At 46.0% G+C, this 12,112-nt stretch overlaps 2 protein-coding genes across 2 annotated transcripts; both read left to right on the plus strand.

The window, feature by feature from the left end:
- Positions 1-397: 397 nt before the first annotated feature.
- LOC310675736 (olfactory receptor 51I2-like) lies at positions 398-1,342 on the plus strand (the record flags this gene model as incomplete). The annotated part of the gene is made up of 1 exon (XM_083436775.1): positions 398-1,342. The coding sequence occupies one exon, from the start codon at positions 398-400 to the stop codon at positions 1,340-1,342; it is 945 nt and encodes a 314-aa protein (XP_083292901.1).
- Positions 1,343-10,793: 9,451 nt separating this feature from the next.
- On the plus strand, positions 10,794-11,738 carry LOC310675735 (olfactory receptor 51I2-like; the record flags this gene model as incomplete). Its single annotated transcript, XM_083436774.1, has 1 exon — positions 10,794-11,738. One exon carries the CDS (start codon positions 10,794-10,796, stop codon positions 11,736-11,738), a length of 945 nt encoding a protein of 314 aa, XP_083292900.1.
- Positions 11,739-12,112: the final 374 nt, after the last annotated feature.

Below are 12,112 nucleotides of genomic sequence, written 5' to 3' on the forward strand. Positions count from 1 at the left end.
CTTTGTGACCAAAAGTAGATGAAAACCTCTTCCTTGATCTCAGAAAGCATCCTGCCAACTTTGGTTAGAATAGACAAAGAGCTTTCCAAACAACTTCCCCCAAAATATGGCAGTTTATTGATTGCTTTATATATATAAAAAAGACAGCACGTTGTGATTTTTCAGTATTCAAAGGTGTCACCTTGAGGGATCTTTCACCTTTTTGCTCACCAAAAGCTATGCTGCATAATTTAATGAACACAAGCAGATTATAATTATAGCCTGGGCCACCAATATAGATGGCATTTGGGAATGCAGAACCAAAACAATTGAAGCTCCCATGTTGATGATGGTGCCTTTTTCTTTACTGATTATGTTGATCCAGGTGCTACTGAATGGGGGAGCTTGACCACTCACCATGGGACCCCAAAATAACCAAAGCGCCTTCCATCCCACATTCGTCCTTACTGGCATCCCAGGACTAGAGAACAGAAATAACTGGGTCTCCTTCTCTTTCTGCTTTGCCTACGTCATTGCTGTCTTGGGGAATGGTGCTGTTCTCCTAGTGATTGTGAAGGATCAGAGCCTCCACAAGCCCATGTACCTCTTCCTCTGCATGCTGGCTGTGAGTGAGCTGGGGGTCTCCCTCTCTACCCTTCCCACGGTGCTGAGCACCTTCCTGTTTGATGCTACAGAGATTGGGCTGGATGCGTGTCTTGGCCAGATGTTCTTCATCCACTGCTTCTCCTGTATGGACTCAGGGGTCCTCTGGGCGATGGCCCTGGACCGCTTCATAGCCATTTACAACCCTCTGCAATACACCAGCATCCTGACAAGCCTTAGGATCATTTTGTTGGGATCAGGGATTGCCCTGAGGAGTGTTCTCCTAATGGTCCCAATGCCTCTCCTCCTAAGAAGGCTGCCATTTTGCAAGTCTACCACCCTTGCTCACCCTTACTGTCTACACCCCAATTTGATCCATCTCCCTTGTGCGGACATCACGGTCAACAACCTCTATGGCCTCTTTTTTGTCGTTTCCACATTTGGCCTTGATTCCTTGTGCATCGTCTTGTCCTACATGATGATCCTCAAGACCGTGCTGAGCATGGCCTCCAGGGAAGGCCGTCTCAAGGCCCTGAACACCTGCGTCTCCCACATTTGTGCTGTCGTGCTCTATTACTCTCCGATGATTGGTGTGTCCATGGCACACAGGTTTGGCAAGCACAATTCCCCTATTCTGCCCTCACTGATGGCCAACATCTATCTCCTGGTTCCTCCCATTCTGAACCCCATCATCTACAGCATCAAAACCAAAGAGATCCGCAAAGCCCTGGGCAGGCTTTTTTCTCAGAAGAAGTTCTGATCTGAATTGGCAAAGAGTGTAGCAATGTCCCCAGAGTGTTTGTGGTTTCTCAAGCTCAGCAGAGGGAAATTGAGTGACCATTTGGTTTTATGCATTTACGGAAACCATGGTCATCTTTTAAACCCACAAACAGATGTATATACGGAGACAGGGTAGCCTTTTCATGAGTACCCTATTCTGCCATACATTATAATGCATCATATGATCATGGAACAGCACCATAGGGGAGGAAACTGTGTAGCTCAGGGGTAGAGAATGTTCCAGGTTGAATCCTTGGTATCTCCAGGTGGGGATGGGAGAAACTACTGCCTAGGACTCTTGAGAAATACTGGCAGCCCGGGAGGTGGACCAATAGTCTGACTTTGTATAATGCCATTTCCAATGATTCTATGGACATTGTTTATTAAAAAGAAAATGCCAGGAACGGCCTCCATATCTCATTGAAAATGGAGCATTCCCTCGTTTTTTTGTTTAGTCGTGTCCGACTCTTCGTGACCCCATGGACCAGAGCACGCCAGGCACTCCTGTCTTCCACTGCCTCCCGCAGTTTGGTCAAACTCATGTTAGTCACTTCGAGAACACTGTCCAACCATCTCGTCCTCTGTCGTCCCCTTCTCCTTGTGCCCTCCATCTTTCCCAACATCAGGGTCTTTTCCAGGGAGTCTTCTCTTCTCATGGGGTGGCCAAAGTATTGGAGCCTCAGCTTCAGGATCTGTCCTTCCAGTGAGCACCCAGGGCTGATTTCCTTCAGAATGGATAAGTTTGATCTTCTTGCAGTCCTTTTAACACTATGCTATTTCATGAAATGAGGACGCTTGGTTTCATAACTTGCATTTCTAAACTTCTGTTAAACTGTTAAACTGAGTTATCTCTCCTCAGCTGAACACCTGCGTCTTCCACATTTGTGCTGTCGTGCTCTATTACTCTCCAATGATTGGTTTGTCTATGTCACACAGTTTTGGCAGGCATAATTCTCCAATGCTGAACTCAATGATGGCCAATATCTATCTCTTGGTTCCTCCGATTCTCAACCCCATCATCTACAGCATCAAAACTAAAGAGATCCGCAAAGCCCTGGGCAGGCTTTTTTCTCAGAAGAAGTTCTGATCTGACATGAAGGATCTTGGTGAGGTTTCCAACTATCTTTCTCTGCAGGTCAAGAAGGACCAAGCAGGTAATTTTCTGGTACACCAGACACTGAAAATTGCTGATGTATTAACCAGGCTGTATTTGGTTGATGCAAACCCAGCAGACACACCGATGGTGACAGGTTACCAGGTAGATAGTACTGCTGAAGCGTTTTCTGACACCACACTGTACAGATGCATTCTAGGCAAGCTGAATTTCATTGCTAGATGTTCAAGACCTGACATAGCTGTAAGCACTAACCTGCTCAGCAGACATGCCAACAATCCTACTGTTCAGGATTGGAAAGCTCTGAAGCGCATAGCCCGCTATTTGAAAGGGACTTTTGCACTACAGGCTGAGGTTCACCAGTCAGAAGATTGGAGGTCTTGAAATTTTTGCAGATGCTAGTTTTGGAAGTGACACCACGGGTGGTACAAGCACTTCTGGAGTATGCTACATGTACAACCACTGTCTGTTTGACTGGCTGTGCAAGAAACAGACGACAGTAAGCCTAAGTTCCTGTGAAGCAGAACTCAATGCACTGTCATTTTCACTCATGGATTGTGAATGGCTGATGCAACTGTTTAAGGACATCAGAGTTTCTGTGAAATGTCCTATACAGGTGTATCAAGACAATAGATCCTGTTTGGCTTTGCTGAACTCAGAGAGTTGCAAGCAAAGAACCAAGTACTTGCAGATTAAGCTACATCGTGCAAGAGAGTGTATTCAGAAAGGACTCATTCAGGTGTCCTACATGCCAGGAAATGAAATTCCTGCAGATCTGTTGTCGAAGGTTGTTAACAGAGAACAACTTAAGGTTTATGTACAGAGGTTGCAATTGGGTTGAACCATAGGTGCTACAGGTTACACGAAAAGGGGGAGGATGTTAGGATATAGTTCTGTTCCACCTTAAAAGGGAACAGGCTGTTGTGTGTCACATCCCTGTTTACTTCCAGCTGTCTGCTGGGAACTTCCGTTTTGTATACAGCTTTTGTTCCGGCTGTTTTCCTGGACACAGAGGCAAGCAGTCATGTTTTTCCTTTGTTCTGAACTACATTGAATAAAGCTGTCAATATGCTCTCCTGTCTGCATCTTTCATTATGGAGACTCTGCTGAAAGGGTGTGCATGGGTCTTGGAATGTCTCTGAGGCTCGTGTCACTAATTGACTGATGCTGTTCCATGGGAGACCAGTGGTCGTCCAGAGACAACTGGGGGCCTGCCTGATGCCTCCGTCTCCCCGGCAGCATCCCAACAGGCAAAGAGTGTTGCAATGTCCCTAGAGTGCTAATGACTTCTCAAGTTCAGAAGAGAGAAATAGGGCGACCATCTGGTTGTACATTTGTACTTTTAAAACACACAAACAGATGCAGACACAGACAGAGTAGGTTCTTCATGAGCTCTCTGTCCTGTCTTCAGTTACGATGCATCAAGTAATGGCAGAATGGTGCCATAGAGGAAGATGGTCTGTAGTTTTGGAGGAATTTCAAAGGGGTTTCTGGACTGGAGGTATGCCTCCTAGAAACTCAAGGGGGAAATATGCAGGCACCAAGAGAAAATACAAATGCACACAGGGAGAGGCACAAATATAAGGAGACTTCAGAGAACCACATGTAAACCAATGTTTCTTGTACATTTCCAGATCAAACACATGATTTCTATTCACTACTTAAAGGATCACAGCAATCTTAGCAGTTGCAACTCAGCGCCATCACCCCAAGCCATTCAGAATCATTTAGCTCTTCAGATCAGCTCTCATCATAATGATTATATATAATCTTTTTTCAATGTGGTCTTTTTATTCAGCTGACTAATTTTCCTATTCATTAAATGTCTCTCAATATCCTCTTTCATATGTCTACAAAAAATTCAAGGTGAATCACAATCACCATGCCTAGCTGGTTCTCTTTTCATGCATACAAAGGGCACCATAGATTCTAAAAGTTTATTCTTTTCAGTGTTCTGGGAAGAGCTTTCCTCACATACAGTACCTGAAAGCAACTGGTTCTGTGTTGTAAAAGGTAGTCAGGCACAGACTTACTCAGTTTAGCTAGGCTCAAAAGAAAATGAAATCATCAAAATGATGCAGTTTAATGAATTTCTTCTTCTTCTGATTCTCAGTCCAGTGAGCACAGTGAAGTCAAAGCCCAACTAGTCTTCAGGCCCATTTCCACTGAACACCCTACTACCTGTGTTCTCACACCTGAATCATGAGGGCTACTGTATGTCCTTCATGCTCTGTCAGAGGCCGTATCCTCCTGAATACCTGAGGCTGGGAATTGCAGGTGTGGAGAGTGCGGTTGTTGTGCTCTCTTGGGGGCATCCGCTTGGCCACCATGAGAACAGGAGGACCACTGGCCTGATGCAATGGAAATGTTCTTCTGTTCTTTTCTTACCAGGCAAACTTACCAGGCATTGGTAGTGCTGTACAAACCCTGCACAGCTTGGGACCAGTATACCTAAAAGATTATTTCATCACAGCACTCTGTAGCTGGAGATACCTTTTCTGTTCCATTTAAAGTCTGAATCAGGCCTTCATTTTGGTGGCCTCTGCTCATTGGAGTGCCTCTTGAGACACACATAACATCTTTATTGTGTGTGTGTGTGTGTGTGTGTGTGTGTTTGCACCTGTTGAAGACTTTCTTCTTCCAACAAGCCTTCAAAGATAGAGATTTTGCTCCCAGTCGGTATCTGCATAAGATTTGAAAATCTTTTGGTATATGGAATTATTTTAATTTTATTTAAATGCATGTGTGAAATTATTTCAAGATTCTTCATAGGAAGCAATTCATAAACAAAACAAATAAATAAAATCCATATTCCTATTTCTCTTAGTGCTACCATGAATACATCCCAGAGTGCTGCATCTAACTAGACACCTCATGTAAACAATGCTTAAAATATAGAGAGAGATGCTTAAAATATATAGAGTGCAACTTTGTAATCTCATTGTTGCAGCTGCTGTGGCCTAGTTTGTCCATGGGGGAAGGTGCTCACAAACAGATGCAGAGACAAGACTAGCTTCTCCCTGAGTAGCCCACTTAAATTGTCTTAAATTGTGATGCACCATGTGATGAGAGAATAATACCGAAGAGGAGCTCACTCTGTAGCTCACGCTGCTTCCGACCAAGGAGGGAAACATTGTTATCATGGTTATTTGCCATAGCTAGCTCAATAGCACCACGCATTCATTCCAATCTATGTTACCAGAGAGAAGATGGTGGCATCGCTCATGCTCCTCTTCTGGTTTTCAGTCCAGCAAGCACAATGAAATCTATGTCCAAGTAGTCTTCAGGTTCATCTTCATCGGAAACCAATCAGTCTGTGCATTCATGGAATCATAGAATTGTGGAATTGGAAGGGACCCTGAGGGTCATCAGAATTGGTTATGCTGGACTTCCGGTTTGGGTCGCGGACAGCGAGGAAGCGCAGAAAGCCCTTGTAAGGGTTTTCTGAGCAACGCGGAGGCTTGGGGGAGTTGCAAAGGCACTGCGTCCCCCAAAAATCCCAGGGGGGAGACCCTTGGGGGATAGGCTACCCGGCAGCGTGGGAGCAGTTTCGCTGTCTTTTCGGGGGGGGGGGGTTTACGGAAGAAACTCGGGGACGATGAGACCGTGAGCCCAAAATGGGAGAACACTGACTGCGTGTTGTGATGCCTCTAGCTTCTGCTGAGAAAGGCGACGAACCTCCACAAAGATAAAAACGGATTCCCTTGCGTGTTGTGATTTAAAACATCTTTAAAAATTGGAGATTAAGCGAGGAGAACCCTGGATGTCTTAAGATTTTGGCAAGGAATTCATCCGGTTGAAGACAGAAAATGGTGTGGGTTACAGAATCGCAGGTATATATAAAAAAAAGGAAGTAGCTGCCTGCCTGACTGAGTGAGTACAGAACGTCCATGGCAACTTTGTCAAGGCAAGAAGAAGAAGAAGAAGAGTTTGGATTTGATATCCCGCCTTTCACTCCCTTTAAGGAGTCTCAAAGCGGCTAACGTTCTCCTTTGGGGGGGAGGAAGGGAAGGGAAGGGAAAGGAGAATGTGAGCCGCTTTGAGACTTCTTCTTCTTCTTCTTTCCCTTCCTCCCCCACAACAAACACTCTGTGAGGTGAGTGGGGCTGAGAGACTTCAGAGAAGTGTGACTGGCCCAAAGACACCCAGCAGCTGCAGGTGGAGGAGCAGGGAAGTGAACCCGGTTCACCAGATTACGTGACTACCGCTCTTAACCACTACACCACACTGGCAAATTAATTACTAAACACAAAGTAGCAAAGAAGATGCCTGCTTGAATTTGTACTCTACCCCCCCCTGCATACTTTGTTTCTCTTCTTTTGGGACATAGTTTCCAATAACTAGCTAAACTCAGCGTTTGGGGGAGGATACAGAGAGGCTGTAAGAGTTTATTGCGAGTGGCGCTGAAAGGACGAAATATAAAGAGACAGAAGGGAAAAGACAAAAGGAATTTTATTACAGACGCTTTGGAAATTTGAACACAGTGAGCTAAAATATAGTGGGGAACGTAAAGTTATTCTAAGGAGATTTATAATCCCCCACGTTTTTTTCTTTCTGGTATTTTTCCTTTCTCTCCTTTCACTCCGCTGTGTGGTACTGGTTTCTTTTTCGGTTGCTCAACAATTGTAGCGACTAGCCCTGTAACCCCTCTGGTGCTGGAACAGAACTTGAAAGTAAATTTGAGCACTTATGCTGTATGGGACGCTGGTGGCGCTGTGGTCTAAACCACTGAGTCTCTTGGGCTCGTCGATTGGAAGGTCGGCATTTCGAATCCACTCAATGGTGGTGAGGTCCTGTTGCTCTGTCCCAGCTCCTGCCAACCTAGCTGTTCGAAAGCACACCAGCACAAGTAGATAAATAGGTACCACTGTGGCAGGAAGGGAAACGGTGTTTCCGGGCGCTCTGGTTTCTGTCACGGTGTCCCGTTGCACCAGAAGCGGTTTAGTCCTGCTGGCCACATGACCTGGAAAGCTGACCACATGACCTGGAAAGCTCCCTCAGGCTGAAAGCGAGATGAGCACCACAACCCCATAGTCACCTTTGACTGGACTTAACTGTCCAGGGGTCCTTTACCTTTACCTTTTACCTCCTATGTCCATTGTCAGAGGCAGTGTGCATCTGAACACCAAAGGATGGACATTACAGGTGGGGAGAGTGGCTCTTGTGCTCAGGTCCTGCTCATTGGGACATCTGGTTCGGCCCCAGTGAGAGCAGGACGTTGGTCTAGTTGGGCCACTGGCCTGATCCAGTATGGGTTTTCTTATAAACAAACAAACAAAATCAATATTCATATTTCTCTTGATGCAACCACCAATATAGTATTGCAGCTAATTAGCCACTTCACATAGCCAATGCTTAAAATGTACAGATAAGACAGTGGAACTCAGTAATTGCACCGTTGCAGCTGCTGTGACCTGTGGGAGAATGGTGCTCAGCACTAGTTCTGCGCCCTGCAGAAATGTCTCCCTTGGCTTAGTGCCCCTAGGTGTCCCCGCAATCTGCAGGAGGGACATCTCATCTCCTTCCTCTCCAGGGATTCCCAAGAAAGCAGCATAAATCTTTACACAGCTGAGCCTCTGACATGGCTGGGTCTTTCTCCTGGCCGCCAGTAGAGGCTAAAACGATTCTATCCAGATGGGTCTTTTTATGCTCTAGGTGGAACTTGTTCTTCATCAGAGAAGGTTGCCACAAACTGCCTTCCGGTGTCGGGGATATTGATCCAGGATTCAGGGCTCATCCACTCTGACCAGTGCTTTCTAGACACGGGACAAGCAGAAGTCTAGACGAGCCCAGAATCGCCATCATAGAGAAGCTTGCCGAGGTATGGAATGGGCCTGAATATTCAAGGGCTGTGGCTCTGGAGTGTTTCAAGTGGCAGGTAGGCGGTCAAATGGGCCAGGTGCGCCCACTTTCTTTTAAACAAACTGAATCCTGTGTACCTGCTGCCCCAGCTAGAAATGCTTCTCCCTGGCTTCTCCCAAGATGATGGAGTTCAGGGACAAAGCTCCTCCAAATTCCTCCAGAGCAGAGCAGCTCTTCTGCCTCCTCTTCCAGAGTGGCTTCTGGAATGTCTGTTGGTACTCATTATTTATTGGGATTTTTAAAAGAGGGTGTAATAATAATAATAATAATAATAATAATAATAATAATTTATTTATACCCTGCCCATCTGGCTGGGTTTCCCCAGCCACCCTGGGCAGCTTCTAACAAAATATTAAAATACAGAGTCTGTTAAACATTAAAAGCTTCCCTAAACAGGGCTGCCTTCAGATATCTTCTAAAAGTCTGGTAGTTGTTTTCCTCTTTGACATCTGGTGGGAGGGTTTCCACAGGGCAGACGCCACTACTGAGAAGGCCCTCTGCCTGGTTCCCTGTAACTTGGCTTCTCGCGACGAGGGAACCGCCAGAAGGCTCTCGGTGCTGGACCTCAGTGTCCGGGTAGAGCGATGGGGGTGGAGACGCTCCTTCAGGTATACTGGACTGAGGCCGTTTAGGGCTTTCAAGGTCAGCACCAACACTTTGAATTGTGCTCGGAAACGTACTGAGTATTGAGATGCTTCAGTATTAGGGCTTACCCAGATTTTATCCAGGCCCAGCTTTTAAAGCTCCATGTCTGAGCAAGGTTTTTTCTCGTCTGTCCTGGCCTTCCCCCCCCCCCCCCCCAAGAAACACTTGTGTTTCACTGCTGAATCAGAGCAAATGTTTTGCTGTGGGTTTTCCCATTGAAAGCACCAGGACAAAAAACAGCCGCCACCACTTAGACATGGAGCTTGGAAGAGCAGATTTGTGCCTGGGAAGCTCAGCACAAAAGGAAGCCAGGATGAGGCCTTAATGCATGTGACCTTGTGGCTTCATTACCTTTTTTGGTCGAACCAAAGGTGGGCTATGGAATTTTAAAAAGAAAACAAATCAATGCAGTGAATGAATGATATAGACATGCCACAAATCTGGCAGAATAAGGAGCTGCAGAATAATAATAATAATAATAATAATAATAATAATAATAATAATAATAATTTATTATTTATACCCCGCCCATCTCGCTGGGCTTCCCCAGCCACTCTGGGCACCTTCCAGAAAAATATTAAAATACTGTAATACATCAGAATCTAAGCAACTGAGGCAGTACATGGGAAAAGAATCGAGGAGGTTTAGCAAACCACCAACGTAAAAACGAGTCCACACTGTGATGCAGCAGCAAAAAAGGGAATGCTATTCTAGGCTGCATCCACAGAAGTCTAGGGTCCAGATCAAGTGAAGTCATAGTCCTGCTCTCTTCTGCCTTGGTCAGACCGCACCTGGAATACTAGGTCCAGTTCTGGGCACCACAATTTAAGAAGGATGTGGACAGGCTGGAAAGTGAGCAGAGGAGGGTGACCAGGGTGATCAAGGGTCTGGAGACCAAGTCTTAGGAACAATGGTTGAGGGAGCTGGGTATGTTTAACCTGGATAATAAAAGACAGAGGAGTGATATGAGAGCCATCTTCAAATACCTGAAGGGCTGCCACATGGAAGATGGAGTTGTTAGAATTCCTGATCTATGATTGAGGTCATGGGATTTTTGTTTATCACGTGACGGTGTATCTTTTGACTCCACTGAGTGGGAAGCGACGGAGACAGGATGTTTGTGTTACTGTGTTCTGTGAAGTGGCACTATTGTCCTTTGTTCTTTTTTTCCTTTGTTGTCTGATGCTAGAGAGAGAGGGAGCCATGTTGCAGTGCTCTGCGTGTGTCTATATGTAAATAAAGTAGATTAGCCAAAATGCTGAGTTGCTGAGGTCTGTCACGTGCATGATGCGCAAACTCTGCTGATCCCTAAGTGTGCCAGTGTCGGTTGGCATTGGTCGCTGTGATGTTCGGGCAGAAGAAAGCTTTTGAAGCTCCCAAACAAAAGACCAGGAGAGAGAGAACATGCCAGTCAGGCATGTGTTTCTGCCAGGGTCCTACTCGAGTGTAGGCTGAACTCCTGACAGGAGTAAGCTTGATTTCTGCTGCTCCAGGGAGCACGACCAAAGCAAATGGATTCAAATTGCATGGAAGGAGATGCTGAGTAAACAGTGAGAGCTGTTCAGCAGTGGAATGGACTCCCTTGGAAGGTGATGGACTGTTCTTCATTGGAAAGAGAATTTGGATGGCCATCTGTCAGAGATGCCCTAGCTCTGGTGCCTGCTTACAGGGGGTTGGACTAGATGACCCTTGGGGTCCCTTACAACTCTACAAATCTATGTTTCTATGAAGCTCCCATGTTGCTGATGAGACCTTTTCCTCCCTTATGTCCATCCAGGTGCTGCTGAATGGGAGAACTTGATCGCTCACCATGGAGCTGCTCAGAAACCAAAGCTCTCTCCATTCTACGTTCCTCCTTACGGGCATCCCAGAACTGCAAGCCAGAAATATTGGGGTCTCCATCCCTTTCTGCTTTGCCTATGCGGTTGCTGTCTTGGGGAATAGTGCTGTATTCCTAGTGATCGTGAAGGATCAGACCTTGCATAAGCCCATGTACCTCTTCCTCTGCATGCTGGCTGTGAGTGAGCTGGGGGTCTCCCTCTCTACCCTCCCCACAGTGCTGGGCGTCTTCCTGTTTGATGCCAGGGAGATTGGGCTGGATGCGTGCCTCAGCCAGATGTTCTTCATCCACTGCTTCTCCATCATGGATTCAGGGGTCCTCTGGGCGATGGCCCTGGACCGCTTCATAGCCATTTACAACCCTCTGCAATACACCACTATCCTGACCAACTTCAGGATTGCCATGATAGGCTCAGGGATTGCAGCAAAGAGCATTATCCTGCTGGCCCCACTGCCTCTTCTCCTGAGGAGGCTGCCATTCTGTAGGTCCAATGTGCTTGCTCACCCCTACTGTCTGCACCCCAATTTAATCCGGCTCCCTTGTGCAGATACGACCGTCAACAGCTTCTATGGGCTCTTTGTCTTGCTCTGTACATTTGGCCTCGATTCCCTGTTCATTGTCCTGTCCTACACAATGATCCTCAAGACCGTGCTGAGCATGGCCTCCAAGGAAGGGCGCCTCAAGGCCCTGAACACCTGCGTCTCCCACATCTGTGCCGTCGTGATCTATTACACCCCAATGATCGGCCTGTCTATGGTGTACCGGTTTGGCAAGCATGCTCCACCTCTGGTTCACTCCCTGATGGCCAACATCTATCTCCTGGTCCCTCCGCTGCTGAACCCCATCATCTACAGCATCAAGACCAAGGAGATCCTCAAGGCATTTGGAAGGGTTCTCCATCGGAAGAAGTTCTGACATGGAATGGCAACGACCTGAACCATGATTTTTATATTTTCTGAGAATCCTCCGGAAAAACAATCTCTCAAATTGACAGAAGTGGAATACAAAAAGGGAGATGCGAGGAGGTCGGTGAAATAAGTGAATGAAAGATAAGATATTGAAATTGTTTGAGTGTTTTAAATTGTTTTTGTTTGGTTTTGATAGTTTAATGTGTTAGTGTTATGTAGTGTCTTTGTATTGTATTATATTGTTCTTTTTTTGCTTTTGTTTTGTTTTGTAGTGTTTAAATTGTTCAAAAAGCAATAAATATTATTATAAAAAAACAAAAAAAAAAACAATCTCTCAAAGGACCTGTTGATGGCATTTGACCATTGTACTGCTGAGAGTGT

The sequence above is a fragment of the Podarcis tiliguerta genome (assembly GCF_965153285.1).
Source record: "Podarcis tiliguerta genome assembly, chromosome: 4".
Taxonomy (NCBI): Eukaryota; Metazoa; Chordata; class Lepidosauria; order Squamata; family Lacertidae; genus Podarcis; species Podarcis tiliguerta.